Source organism: Cherax quadricarinatus, chromosome 74 (genome assembly GCF_038502225.1).
Source record: "Cherax quadricarinatus isolate ZL_2023a chromosome 74, ASM3850222v1, whole genome shotgun sequence".
Lineage (NCBI taxonomy): Eukaryota > Metazoa > Arthropoda > Malacostraca > Decapoda > Parastacidae > Cherax > Cherax quadricarinatus.
This window is the reverse complement of record NC_091365.1, coordinates 6,892,062-6,907,480: the sequence shown is the minus strand read 5'-3', so window position 1 is coordinate 6,907,480 and position 15,419 is coordinate 6,892,062. Positions and strand designations below refer to the sequence as shown.

At 47.3% G+C, this 15,419-nt stretch overlaps 1 protein-coding gene across 3 annotated transcripts in view; it reads left to right on the top strand.

Moving 5' to 3' along the window:
- Window positions 1-12,930: 12,930 nt before the first annotated feature.
- The window catches only part of aux (cyclin-G-associated kinase), a 75,498-nt gene continuing 73,009 nt past the window's right edge, over window positions 12,931-15,419 (top strand). For all 3 annotated transcript variants that reach the window (XM_070100745.1, XM_070100746.1, XM_070100744.1), the window contains exon 1: window positions 12,931-13,199. In XM_070100745.1, the coding sequence (XP_069956846.1) occupies window positions 13,070-13,199 (130 nt within the window). In that variant the 5' untranslated portion in view covers window positions 12,931-13,069. The remainder of the gene's footprint in view (window positions 13,200-15,419) is intronic.

Genomic DNA, 15,419 nt, shown 5'->3' with positions numbered 1-15,419 from the left:
TCAGAAAACTGTCATATTGATAGCTCACTTCGTTACCCCAGTCAACAGATGATAAGTGTTCTCTAAGCCCATCGTAATCTGCTAAGCGAAAATCTGGGACTGTTACTGAGTTATCGCTACTATCGTACTTCCATTCAATGCTAAATGTAATTGATTTGTGGTCACTAGCACCCAGTTCCTCTGAAATTTCTAAATTATTAACAAGGGATTCATTGTTTGCCATGACTAAGTCAAGCAGGTTATTTCCCCTTGTAGGTTCTGTCACAAACTGCTTCAAAAAACAATCCTGATCTACTTCTAAGAAGTCGTATGATTCTAAATTCCCAGTCAAGAAATTCCAATCAATATGACTAAAGTTAAAGTCTCCTAGAATTACTACATTATCGTGCCTTGTGGCCTTAACAATTTCCTCCCATAGTAGTCTCCCTTGATCCCTATCTAAGTTTGGGGGACGGTATATCACGCCTAAAATCAGTTTTTCATGCTCTGAAAGTTTCAAGCCAGTTAGAAACATCATTATTGTTTACCTCAGAGACTTTATACCAACACACCTCAGCACTCAAAAGTTGAAGCCGCTCGGAAGTTGCATTCTGAAGGACCTGCCTAGTACGGGCCGGTAGGCCTATTGCAGTGTTCCTTCATATGTTCTTATCAGCGTTAAAGCCGATCTGATGGAGTATTCTCAAATTATATCACATGTTAACCAATAATTCAATTTTCCCATTTTTCATCAATAAAAATGGCTAATTGGCGCTCACACAGCCCAAAATTAGTCTAAAATTTTCTATACGATTCAGTAGTGTTTAAGATTAAAAAATAATCAATTATAATATTGGTAAATTAAAAGTTACACAACCAAAAATCAAAGCGAAGCTTCCACTGAGGAATAGACACCGACACTAGAAGTTTGAAACCAGCCAGATGAAGCATTCTCTGGTTATTTCACAGAATCCAGTAATTCCAGGTTAATTACCTATGCTAGTGAGTTGGTAGGTTTGAACCATCACAGTATAATAAGGTTTCCAAGACAGTTGGCGATCAAACAGATTCCAAGAAATCTGACTATCACATTCAGGCCCCCAAAAATATTCTCCTATGGGCAATAGTTATTATATACCCATCCTGCGGGCAGAAGTCCCCACATACCCATCCTGCGGGCAGAAGTCCCCTTCATACCCATACTGTTGGCAGAAGTCCCCCACATACCCATACTGCGGGCAGAAGTCCCCCACATACCCATACTGCGGGCAGAAGTCCCTACATACCCATCCTGCGGGGAGAAGTCCCCCACATACCCATACTGCGGGCAGAAGTCCCCACATACCCATCCTGCGGGCAGAAGTCCCCTTCATACCCATACTGCTGGCAGAAGTCCCCCACATACCCATACTGCGGGCAGAAGTCCCCCACATACCCATACTGCGGGCAGAAGTCCCTACATACCCATCCTGCGGGGAGAAGTCCCCCACATACCCATACTCCGGGCAGAAGTTCAGTTTAATATCTTTATTATGCACCTCATACCCATCCTGTGGGTGGTAGTCTAAAGATTACAGCAGCACATGAAGGGTCCTGGGACTGGGCCGCAAAGTTTTGATAGATGAACAGGTTACAAAGGTAATTAATTATTTATATATTTTTATCTGGTCACAACCGTAATAAGCTATTTATGCAGACATGAATTAAATCACACATACGCAAAAAAAGGTAATGCTTTATTAACAGTGAGCAAAGTCAGTTTATTTTTCCAAAATGGTTTGTAATATACCACTGGATAAAATGCTTTGACATTTCTTGAACGTTTCTGAGTGAGTTGTCTCTGAATTCATTGATTTTATCGCATTACAGTACATAATGACGCAAGATGTGATACTTGTCCATCTGGCAAAGTTTACATTTCGTTTGGTTTACAGCTGTTGGTGGTGATTTAACCTCCTCAAGATACCGGTAACCTAGCCGGAGCCAGGCGGTAGTCACTGCATACCCATCCTGCAGGCTGAAGTCACCACATACTCGTTGTGAGGGTAGTAGTCACATACCGTCAACAGTCACCCATCTGACTGTTTTTACAACAGTGTCATAATGTGTTACGGTTAAGAGGACGGGCTGCTGATACACACCTCTGTGTGTGTGTGTGTGTGTATAAATATATATATATATATATATATATATATATATATCTATATATATATATATATATATATATATATATATATATATATATATATATATATGTAACACCTCTGGGTCTATATACACTAGTTCATAATTTACTTCATTGGAGGGAACGCTAAACCAGTAGGGGTCATCAGCATCTTGGGGAATAAGAGGCAGTTAGATTCAATCCAAAGATGGGGAGAGTAGCCCAGTTCTTTGGATAAGGAATTCTTCACTGTTATCTCAGTGTATGTGCCCTTGTAGGGTACATACACTGAGATACATCTCTCCCTCTCTCTCTCTCTCTCTCTCTGTGTATATACAGTACACGGAGATACACACTACTCTTTGTGATGATAAAAGTGTAATGAACACTTGTCGATGTTGAAGGGTATCCTCATGCAGACAGGACAGCAGCGATATATATCATTAGAGGAAGGGGAAAACCTTACATAAGGGCCACGCCAGAGGAGAGTTTAATAAATCTTTTAAAGGTTCAATAAATAGCCTACTGGACCACGTTAGTGAAGGGTCAATGAAACTAAAAGCTTTGGTAGCTGTAAAAATTTTTTGGTGTATCTGTATATATATATATATATATATATATATATATATATATATATATATATATATATATATATATATATATATATATATATATATATATATATATATATATATATATATATATATATATATATATATATATATATATATATATATATATATATATATACTTGGGAGATGACGTGTCGGCAAATGGATTTATGAAGGATGAGGTTAATCATAGAATTGATGAGGGAAAAAAGCCTGAGTGGTGCATTGAGGTATATGTGGAGACAAAAAACGTTATTTATGGAGGCAAAGAAGGGAATGTATGAAAGTATAGTGGTACCAACACTCTTATATGGGTGTGAAGCTTGGGTTGTAAATGCTGCAGCGAGGAGACGGTTGGAGGCAGTGGAGATGTCCTGTCTAGGGGCAATGTGTGGTGTAAATATGCAGAAAATCCGGAGTGTGGAAATTAGGAGGTGTGGAGTTAATAAAAGTATTAGTCAGAGGGCTGAAGAGGGTTTGTCGAGGTGGTTTGGTCATTTAGAGAGAATGGATCAAAGTAGAATGACATGGAGAGCGTATAAATCTGTAGCGGAAGGAAGGCGGGGTAGGGGTCGTCCTCAAAAAGGTTGGAGGGAGGGGTTACCTGGAGGTTATTCCGGGGATCAACGCCCCCGCGGCCCGATCCATGACCAGGCCTCCCGATGGATCAGGGCCTGATCAACTAGGCTGTTACTGCTGGCCGCACGCAGTCCAACGTACGAGCCACAGCCCGGCTGATCCGGCACTGACTTTAGGTATCTGTCCAGCTCTCTCTTGGAGGCAGCCAGGGGTTTATTGGCAATTCCCCTAATGCTTGGTGGGAGGCTGTTGAACAGTCTTGGGCCCCGGACACTTATGGTGTTTTCCCTTAGTGTACTACTTGCGCCCCTACTTTTTATTGGGGGCATTTTGCATCAGGAGGTTTTGTGGGCGAGGGGCTTGGACTTCCAGCAAGTGTATGTGAGCGTGTTAGATAGGAGTGAATGGAGACGAATAGTATTTGCGACCTGACGATCTGTTGGAGTGTGAGCAGGGTAATATTTAGTGAAGGGATTCAGGGAAACTGGTTATTTTTATATAGCAGGACTTGAGTCCTGGAAATGGGAAGTACAATGTCTGCACTTTAAAGGAGGGGTTCGGGATGTTGGCAGTTTGGAGGGATATGTTGTGTATCTTTATACGTATATGCTTCTAAACTGTTGTATTCTGAGCACCTCTGCAAAAACAGTGATTATGTGTGAGTGTGGTGAAAGTGTTGAATGATGATGAAAGTATTTTCTTTTTGGGGGTTTTCTTTCTTTTTTGGGTCACCCTGCCTCAGTGGGAGACGGCCGACTTGTTAATATATATATATATATATATATATATATATATATATATATATATATATATATATATATATATATATATATATATATATATATATATATATGAATGTATATATGATATGAGGAGAGATGAACTGGCAGGGAGTGTTCCATGAAGGAGAGAGATTTCAACTTTCGGGGGAGCAAGGAGAGGCTGAAGCGCCTCCAAAATTCCACCAGCCTCCCACATAATGGTAAAAATAACGTTATTCAAGATGTCTTTTAGCCACTTTCCAACCTGAATGGCACCCTCAAGTCCCTCATATAAACTTCAGAAAGCCACTTCGTAAAAGCTTCTGTTTTTCAACGTTGTGCGTCGTACTTAGAAGAAAGTAAAAAATTCTGTTGCACTTTGTAAGTGCTAATTTGTCAGTTTTATTTAAGAACTGTGTATCATCGAACTTATCCTTCAGGAAACAGAGACACAAAGGCAGTGTAACGAGAACCTTCACCGGCCATTTAAGTAGGTAAGGTTCGTCAAGAAACAGGACAAGTGTTTCCTGACGCGGGTCTTAGTAGATGACTCCCCGTTTAAGCTTCAGGTCATCTGACCGAGGCCTTCCGCTGGCTTACCGGTCCACCCCTCTAAAAATTATGGTCACAGTTATAACCATTTAATATTTTTACTGAGTGTTTCTCCTACACCAGGTTACCTAACCAAACTGATCTCAACACACGCACCCTAATTTCATAAGATTTTTATAACATGAGAAGGAGATTGAATTAATATCCAAAATACATTAAATTCACAATTTATTGTAGATATTATTATTATTATAATCATGGAGGAGCACTAAACCCATAGGATTATACAGCGCATGTGGGGGAGGGATGGAAGGCATTTAAGCTTAATTCAGGGAACTGGAGCACAGATCCAATTCTCTTGATCAAGAGCCCCTCACCAGCATCAAGGAACCCCCCTTGAGGGGTATTGTAGATATGTAGGACCAAAATACTCTAATAATAACAAAAATATATACATTCAGTAGTGCACAATTTTTTTAAAAAATTTCCATTTGGTTGTAGGAAACAAAATGTGAATTTCTTAGCTTCAGCAGAAAAAAAATATAAAAGGAATTTGAAGCGGAGAGTCAACTTTCTGAGCAACCAGCGCTGTATAGCCCTTGTGGTTTAGCGCTTCTTTGTTATAATAATAATAATACTGAGCAAACAGAAGCTTGCTTACATGGTTTAAAAAATTATATTGACTCATTATTTATTATCCAAGATTCATAATATATTATATAAATTATCGACATGTAAGTTTTAAGTAGAATTAATAAAATATTATTGTATTCCAGGGGTGCGTGCACCCTCCCTGAGGCTCCAGTCTACCCCAGGGGGTGCGTGCACCCTCCCTGAGGCTCCAGTCTACCCCAGGGGTGCGTGCACCATCCCTGAGGCTCCAGTCTACCCCAGGGGTGCGTGCACCCTCCCTGAGGCTCCAGTCTACCCCAGGGGGTGCGTGCACCCTCCCTGAGGCTCCAGTCTACCCCAGGGGTGCGTGCACCCTCCCTGAGGCTCCAGTCTACCCCAGGGGTGCGTGCACCCTCCCTGAGGCTCCAGTCTACCCCAGGGGTGCGTGCACCCTCCCTGAGGCTCCAGTCTACCCCAGGGGGTGCGTGCACCCTCCCTGAGGCTCCAGTCTACCCCAGGGGGTGCGTGCACCCTCCCTGAGGCTCCAGTCTACCCCAGGGGGTGCGTGCACCCTCCCTGAGGCTCCAGTCTACCCCAGGGGTGCGTGCACCCTCCCTGAGGCTCCAGTCTACCCCAGGGGTGCGTGCACCCTCCCTGAGGCTCCAGTCTACCCCAGGGGGTGCGTGCACCCTCCCTGAGGCTCCAGTCTACCCCAGGGGGTGCGTGCACCCTCCCTGAGGCTCCAGTCTACCCCAGGGGTGCGTGCACCCTCCCTGAGGCTCCAGTCTACCCCAGGGGGTGCGTGCACCCTCCCTGAGGCTCCAGTCTACCCCAGGGGGTGCGTGCACCCTCCCTGAGGCTCCAGTCTACCCCAGGGGGTGCGTGCACCCTCCCTGAGGCTCCAGTCTACCCCAGGGGTGCGTGCACCCTCCCTGAGGCTCCAGTCTACCCCAGGGGGTGCGTGCACCCTCCCTGAGGCTCCAGTCTACCCCAGGGGTGCGTGCACCCTCCCTGAGGCTCCAGTCTACCCCAGGGGGTGCGTGCACCCTCCCTGAGGCTCCAGTCTACCCCAGGGGGTGCGTGCACCCTCCCTGAGGCTCCAGTCTACCCCAGGGGGTGCGTGCACCCTCCCTGAGGCTCCAGTCTACCCCAGGGGTGCGTGCACCCTCCCTGAGGCTCCAGTCTACCCCAGGGGGTGCGTGCACCCTCCCTGAGGCTCCAGTCTACCCCAGGGGTGCGTGCACCCTCCCTGAGGCTCCAGTCTACCCCAGGGGGTGCGTGCACCCTCCCTGAGCTCCAGTCTCCAGTGCGTACTGAGGCCCAGGGGGTGCGTGCACCCTCCCTGAGGCTCCAGTCTACCCCAGGGGTGCGTGCACCCTCCCTGAGGCTCCAGTCTACCCCAGGGGGTGCGTGCACCCTCGCTGAGGCTCCAGTCTACCCCAGGGGTGCGTGCACCCTCCCTGAGGCTCCAGTCTACCCCAGGGGGTGCGTGCACCCTCCCTGAGGCTCCAGTCTACCCCAGGGGGTGCGTGCACCCTCCCTGAGGCTCCAGTCTACCCCAGGGGGTGCGTGCACCCTCCCTGAGGCTCCAGTCTACCCCAGGGGGTGCGTGCACCCTCCCTGAGGCTCCAGTCTACCCCAGAGGGTGCGTGCACCCTCCCTGAGGCTCCAGTCTACCCCAGGGGTGCGTGCACCCTCCCTGAGGCTCCAGTCTACCCCAGGGGTGCGTGCACCCTCGCTGAGGCTCCAGTCTACCCCAGGGGGTGCGTGCACCCTCGCTGAGGCTCCAGTCTACCCCAGGGGTGCGTGCACCCTCCCTGAGGCTCCAGTCTACCCCAGGGGTGCGTGCACCCTCCCTGAGGCTCCAGTCTACCCCAGGGGGTGCGTGCACCCTCCCTGAGGCTCCAGTCTACCCCAGGGGTGCGTGCACCCTCCCTGAGGCTCCAGTCTACCCCAGGGGTGCGTGCACCCTCCCTGAGGCTCCAGTCTACCCCAGGGGTGCGTGCACCCTCCCTGAGGCTCCAGTCTACCCCAAGGGGTGCGTGCACCCTCCCTGAGGCTCCAGTCTACCCCAGGGGGTGCGTGCACCCTCCCTGAGACCCCAGTCAACCCCAGGGGTGCGTGCACCCTCCCTGAGGCTCCAGTCTACCCCAGGGGGTGCGTGCACCCTCCCTGAGGCTCCAGTCTACCCCAGGGGTGCGTGCACCCTCCCTGAGGCTCCAGTCTACCCCAGGGGTGCGTGCACCCTCCCTGAGACTCCAGTCTACCCCAGGGGTGCGTGCACCCTCCCTGAGGCTCCAGTCTACCCCAGGGGGTGCGTGCACCCTCCCTGAGACCCCAGTCAACCCCAGGGGGCGTGCGTGCTACCCTCGTGCTGAGGCTCCAGTCTACCCCAGGGGTGCGTGCACCCTCCCTGAGGCTCCAGTCTACCCCAGGGGTGCGTGCACCCTCCCTGAGACTCCAGCTCCAGTCGTGCACCCCGCTGAGGGGGTGCGTGCACCCTCCCTGAGGCTCCAGTCTACCCCAGGGGTGCGTGCACCCTCCCTGAGGCTCCAGTCTACCCCAGGGGGGCGTGCCCCCTCCCTGGGGCTCCAGTCTACCCCAGGGGGTGCGTGCACCCTCGCTGAGGCTCCAGTCTACCCCAGGGGTGCGTGCACCCTCCCTGAGGCTCCAGTCTACCCCAGGGGTGCGTGCACCCTCGCTGAGGCTCCAGTCTACCCCAGGGGTGCGTGCACCCTCCCTGAGGCTCCAGTCTACCCCAGGGGTGCGTGCACCCTCCCTGAGGCTCCAGTCTACCCCAGGGGTGCGTGCACCCTCGCTGAGGGTCCAGTCTACCCCAGGGGGTGCGTGCACCCTCGCTGAGGCTCCAGTCTACCCCAGGGGTGCGTGCACCCTCGCTGAGGCTCCAGTGTACCCCAGGGGTGCGTGCACCCTCGCTGAGGCTCCAGTCTACCCCAAGGGGTGCGTGCACCCTCGCTGAGGCTCCAGTCTACCCCAGGGGTGCGTGCACCCTCCCTGAGGCTCCAGTCTACCCCAGGGGGTGCGTGCACCCTCCCTGAGGCTCCAGTCTACCCCACGGGGTGCGTGCACCCTCCCTGAGGCTCCAGTCTACCCCAGGGGGTGCGTGCACCCTCCCTGAGGCTCCAGTCTACCCCAGGGGTGCGTGCACCCTCCCTGAGGCTCCAGTCTACCCCAGGAGTTGCGTGCACCCTCCCTGAGGCTCCAGTCTACCTCAGGGGGTGCGTGCACCCTCCCTGAGGCTCCAGTCTCCCCCAGGGGGTGCGTGCACCCTCCCTGAGGCTCCAGTCTACCCCAGGGGTGCGTGCACCCTCCCTGAAGCTCCAGTCTCCCCGAGGGGGTGCCTGCACCCTCCCTGAGGCTCCAGTCTACCCCAGGGAGTGCGTGCACCCTCCCTGAGGCTCCAGTCTACCCCAGGGGGTGCGTGCACCCTCCCTGAGGCTCCAGTCTACCCCAGGGGGTGCGTGCACCCTCGCTGAGGCTCCAGTCTACCCCAGGGGGTGCGTGCACCCTCGCTGAGGCTCCAGTCTACCCCAGGGGGTGCGTGCACCCTCCTTGAGGATCCAGTCTACCCCAGGGGGTGCGTGCACCCTCCCTGAGGCTCCAGTCTACCCCAGGGGGTGCGTGCACCCTCCCTGAGGCTCCAGTCTACCCCAGGGGGTGCGTGCACCCTCCCTGAGGCTCCAGTCTACCCCATGGGTGCGTGCACCCTCCCTGAGGCTCCAGTCTACCCCAGGAGTTGCGTGCACCCTCCCTGAGGCTCCAGTCTACCCCAGGGGGGTGCGTGCACCCTCCCTGAGGCTCCAGTCTACCCCAGGGGGTGCGTGCACCCTCAGCTGCACAACCTTGTGGATTTTTTTCTGGGACACTGAAGAATTCTGGTATCAAAGAGAAAAATTAAATTGAGCATCTCATAATTTTTCTGCAACTCCCTTTAACCTTTTTTTTAAGGAGATATTAATTTGATATCGGGCATACTACCACAAATACAGAAAATTAAGCAAAATTCAAATAGAAATATACTCAGCATTATTATTATTATAATCAAAAAGAAGCGCTAAGCCACAAGGACTATACAGCGATATACTCAGCAACAAGGCCAACCTCCCTGAAATTCATCGTCTTTATCCTTCCTCTGTTCCTTGGTTTGGGAATTTCAGTACTTCTCTGCCATGAAGTTCATGCACTATATGTCCTGTGATTTCTTGATGTTATTTATTTTTATTGTTAAACAAAACTGGATACATTAGCAGTGTACTGCTACTCTACTCTACATGAGAGTTACGTCTTATAAAGATAGCTATTGTTATAATCATAACGAAGCGATAAACCCTTAAGGGTCATACAGCACTGCATAAAGCTGGCCTGGTGGCTTGGTGGCTAACACTGTCGCTTCACACGGCGAGTGTCCGGGTTCGATTCCCAGCCAGAGTAGAAACATTGGGCGTGTTTCTTTCCACCTGTTGTCTATGTTCCTCATCAGTAAAATGGGTACCTGGGTGTTAGTCGACTGGTGTGGGTCACATTCTGGGACACTGACCTAATTTGCCCGACATGCGGAGCATAACATAGGACTTTCTATATACGTAGTAGTATGCCACTGATGTCAGCTAGGACTGTATACCTTGTACATGTACTTGTAGTAAATAAAGATATTATTATTATTATTATGTTTCCTGTTATATTCCATCACACAGGCTGGGACTCATGCAGTGTTAAAATCTGTCACTGCAGTAGTGTCAGCCTAAGCTGGGATACTGCAGCAGTGTCAGCCTATGCTGGGAGACTGCAATAGTATCAGCCTGAGCTGGGATACTGCAGTAGTGTCAGCCTAAGCTGGGAGACTGCAGTAGTATCAGCCTAAGCTGGGATACTGCAGTAGTATCAGCCTGAGCTGGGAGACTGCAGTAGTGTCAGCCTAAGCTGGGATACTGCAGTAGTGTCAGCCTAAGCTGGGAGACTGCAGTAGTATCAGCCTGAGCTGGGATACTGTAGTAGAGTCAGCCTAAGCTGGGAGTCTGCGGTAGTATCAGCCTGAGCTGGGAAACTGCAGTAGTGTCAGCCTAAGCTGGGAGACTTTAGTAGGGTAGTGAGGATATCGTCCAGTATTCCAGCAAGTAAGTAAGCAAGTTTATTCAGGTATACACAAATACAGTTACATAGATTATCATACATAGCAGCATATGTGTAGAGAACCTAGGATAACCCAAAAAAATCAGCTGCTACGGGAGATTCGGAGGATTCGTTCCGGAGTTGGATTTTTTAATTAAAAACAAATTGTATACATCAGAAGTGTGCTGTTACCCTTTTCTGTATGATAATTACACATTGGGAACATTAGCTAGCTATGTTGTAGTGAGCCAATGTAGTGATGAAAACTCTACGGGAATTGAAAACCTAGTTTTGTCAGTTTTATCTCGAATTTTCAGTTGGACTGAGTTGAGTTCCACTTCCTGGCTCTTTTGATGGTGTTGATCTACAGCTCTTGTACCTCTTAGTAGTGTGGATCTGCAGCTCGTGTACCTCTTAAGTGTTGATCTACAGTTCCTGTGCCTCTTTAATAGTGTTGATCTACAGTTCCTGTGCCTCTTACGAACACACAAATAACCTGCACATAGGAGAGAGGAACTTACGACGACGTTTCCGTCCGGCTTTGTAAATACTCCATGTCGGACCGAAACGACGTCGTAAGCTCTTCTTTCCTGTCCCCTCAGGAAGGTTCCTTGATGTTGGTGAAGAGCTCTTGATTTAGGGAATTGTATCTGTGCTCCATTTCCCCGAATTAAGCCTGAATGCCTTCCACATCCCTCCCCCCAGGTGCTGTATACTCCTACGGGTTTAGCGCTTCCCCTTGATTATAATAATAATAATTCTTTCCTATGTGCGGGTTATTTGTGTATTGTTCCAGTCACAGCATTGCGTCTTTTTATTATTTATCTCTTACGAATATTGATCTGCAGCTCCTAGGCCTTGTGAGAGGTGTTCCGTAGCTCGATCGCTAGCGCACTCAGCTCACACACTGAGGTCTGGAGTTTAAGTCTCCTCCGGTACGGCTGGAAAAACATTAGGGACGTGTTTCTATAAGACACCTGCCGCCCATGTTCACCCATCAGTATAAAATGAGTACCTGGGTGTTAGTTGACTGGTGTGGGTCGAATCTTGGGTCAAAACTGACCTAATTTGCCCGAAATGCACTGCATAACAAGGGGCAGTGAGAAGACTTGAGCTAGAGTTCGTCACGGCCACGCTAGCTGGAGATTCGTCTGTAAAAAACTTGCATTTGTGGTCACAGTGATGCCTATGCTAGGCTTTGTATATAGTAGTATGTCATTGATGTCAGCTAGGACTGTATACCTTGGACATGTACTTCTAGTAAATGAAATTATTATTATTATTATTATTATTATTATTATTAGAGTGTTCTAGGCTTGACTGTGTTGAGCTAAAATCTTTTGGCTTCTTGAAGGTGTTGATTTCCAGCTCGTTGACCTCTTGAAAGGGATGAGATATCTCCGAGGTCTTTTGAGGGAGCTGAGTTGTAATTCCTCTGCCTATTGAGAGTTTTGCAGTAGTAATGCTATGCCATCTCTTGCGTGCAGTGAGGTTCAGGCGGGTTATAGGATACAAGTTGTTAGGGTATAGGGAATACCTTACTGGGATCGAATACCAGTCTAGAAAACATCTTTGTTATTATTTTTGTTATTGGTCTCCACCCAACTCTCTACATCCACCGGTTCTTAAATCTAATCATTATTAACACGGGAAAGCGGTGAAGGTCTTGTCTTATCATCTCCAAATAAACGCACACAATCGTTGTCTGAAACTTACGGATATATTCTTCTTATTTTTTTTTATCAAAAGTTGGGTTAATATTAGGGTCAGATCCTGGCCTGGAGTTTACTTGGGGAGGGTTTCGGGGGTCAATGCCCCCGCGACTCGGTCTGAGACCAGGCCTCATGGTGGATCAGGGTCTGATCAACCAGGCTGTTACTGCTGGCAGCACGCAAGCTGACGTACGAACCACAGCCCGGTTGGTCAGGTACTTACTTTAGGTGCCTGTCTAGTGCTTTCTTGAAGATAACCAGGGGTCTATTGGTAATCCCCCTTATGTATGCTGGGAAACAGTTGAACAGTCTTGGACCCCTGACACTTACTGTGTCTCTCAGTGTACTCATGACGCCCCTGCTTGTCACTGAGGGAATGTTGCACTACCTGTCGAGTTCTCTGCTTCCATAGGGAGTGATTTCCCAACTTTTGATCAAAGAAGTCAATTTGGCTTTTTTGGGTTATCCTATGTAATTTACACGTATGTTACTATGTATAATGATTGTACCTATGTATACCTATACCTAAATAAACTTAAGTTTGTTTAGACACAGGTACACATAGTACAATTATCATACATAGTGTAAATCACTTTGTCTGACTTTTTGGGTTATCCAGGTAATTTACACTATGTATGATAATTATACTTATGTGTACCCGTGCCTAAATAAAGTTCCGTACAAAGAGCACGTGTTATGGTGTGTGAAGATGATAAGCGAGTAACAACAAAAACCCACTTGTCAATATTAGATATATGAAGAGTATCATGGAGAACTCTGGGTATAGTTAGATCTTCTTTTATCTTGCCAACACCATTCCTTCCAGCACCTACACCGGTGCAACACTCTCTCTCTGCTGCGATTTTGTTAGTGTGGGAGGGACACTTATGGCACTTATTGTAGCTCTCAGCTGTGAGCGGACTGTCATGAAATAGTTAATCGTCAAGTCGTTTTCAGTTTCATATCGGTATGGCGGATCTATTTAAAAGTGCACTTGGCTACTTAGGAACCAATGGCGGCACGGCGGAAAATGACTTTGTGGGACAGCAGGTGGAAATCAACGGAATTCGTCTTCGTATAAAGAAGCTGATAGCAGAAGGTAGGAATCAACAAGGACACTGACAGAAAAAAAGTAAAAGTGCCTTTGTATTGACTAAATAAACATATTTATTGTTTAGTTTGCTTCTCTCTTTAGGTCAGCCATATACACAGGTATTATGGTATGTGAAGTAATTTGTGTTATAAATTGAATACTTAAATGTTAAGGACCCCAATGGCAATAAGTCATTTTGTCTGACCTTTTTTGCGTTATCTCTAATTTATACATGTTACTATGTATGATAATTTGTGTAACTATTTATGTGTACCTGTACCTGAATAAACTTCTTTATAATCGCATCAAGGACCCCACTGGAAATAAGCCACTTTGACTTTTTCTTGTTATACTAAGTAATTTACACAGTTTAACTATGTATAATATCTGTACTTTTGTGTATCTGAACCTAAATAAACTTATCAAATCAATTTTATTTCCAAAAATTACTGGGTGTTAATTCAATTCTGGGATTATTACCATTATTATAATTATTATTATAAGATTACATCTCTTAGATAAGGTTTATGACTCTTACTTGGTGAAACTTTGACATTAGTTCACATTTTACAATAGATATATCCATGTTCATAACAGAATGAGTAAGAATTTTACCAATAAGTTGCTTTGACTTCTTCTTTTGGGTTATCCTAGGTAATTTACACTATGTATAATAATTACACTTGTGTGCACCTGTACCTGTACTAATGAACACTTGTCGATGCTCAGTAATAGCCCATATGAAGACAGAAACATGTGCTTTACCTGGAGTTTACCTGGAGAGAGTTCCGGGGGTCAACGCCCCCACAGCCCAGTCTGTGACCAAGCCTCATGGTGGATCAGGGCCTGATCAACCAGGCTGTTACTGCTGGCTGCACGCAATCCAACATATGAACCACAGCCCGGCTGGTCAGGTACTCACTTTAGGTGCTCGTCCAGTGCCAGCTTGAAGACAGCCAGAGGTCTATTGTTAATCTCCCTTATGTATGCTGGGAGGCAGTTGAACAGTCTTGGGCTCCTGACACTTATTGTGTTGTCTCCTAACATGCTAGTGGCACCCCTGCTTTTCATTGGGGGGATGTTGCATCATCTGCCGAGTCTTTTGCTTTCGTAAGGAGTGATTTTCGTGTGCAAGTTTGGTACTAGTCCCTCTAGGATTTTCCAGGTGTATATAATCATGTATCTCTCCTACCTGTGTTAAAGGGAATACAGGTTCAGGTACTTCAAGCGTTCCCAGTAATTGAGGTACTTTATCTCAGTTATGCGCGCCGTGAAGGTTCTCTGTACATTTTCTAGTTCAACAATTTCACCTGCCTTGAAAGGTGCTGCTAGTGTGCAGCAATATTCCAGCTTAGATAGGACAACCAACCTGAAGAGTGTCATCATGGGCTTGGCATCCCTAGTTTTGAAAATTCTCATTATCCATCCTGTCATTTTTCTAGCAGATGCGATTGATATGATGTTATGGTCCTTGAAGGTGAGACCCTCCAACATGATCACTCCCAGATCTTTAATGTTAGTTTTTTGCTCTATTGTGTGGTTGGAATTTGTTTTATACTCTGATGAAGTTTTAATTTCCTCACATTTACCAAATTGGAGTAATTGAAATTTCTCATCGTTGAACTTCATATTGTTTTCTGCAGCCCATTGAAAGATTTGGTTGACGTCTGCCTGGAGCCTTGCAGTGTCTTCAGTGGCAGATACTGTCATGCAGATTTGGGTGTCATATGCAAAAGAAGACATGGCACTGTGGCTTATGTCCCTGTCTGTCTGATATGAGGATGAGCAACAAGATGGGAGCGAGTACTGTGCCTTGCGGAACACAGCTTTTCACCGTAGCCGCCTCAGACTGTACTCTGTTGACTATCTACTCTTTGTGTTCTATTTGTCAGGAAATTATAGATCCATCTACCAACTTTTCCTGTTATTCCTTTGGCACTCATTTTGTGCGCTATTACACCAAGGTTACACTTGTCGAAGGCTTTTGCAAAGTCTGTGTATATTACATCTGCATTCTTTTTGTCTTCTAGTACATCCAGGACCTTGTCGTAGTGATCCATTGGTGTGTAAATTTTGACCCTCAGCTGGAGACTTTCAATCAGTCAGTGAATTTTATTTCTTTGCAAGAACTACATTGAGATTATGCATTTACAATAATGAGTTGCAGTGCAAAGAGAGCCTCTTATCATGCCTAGGCATTATGGGCAGACTTAATGGCTTACTGAT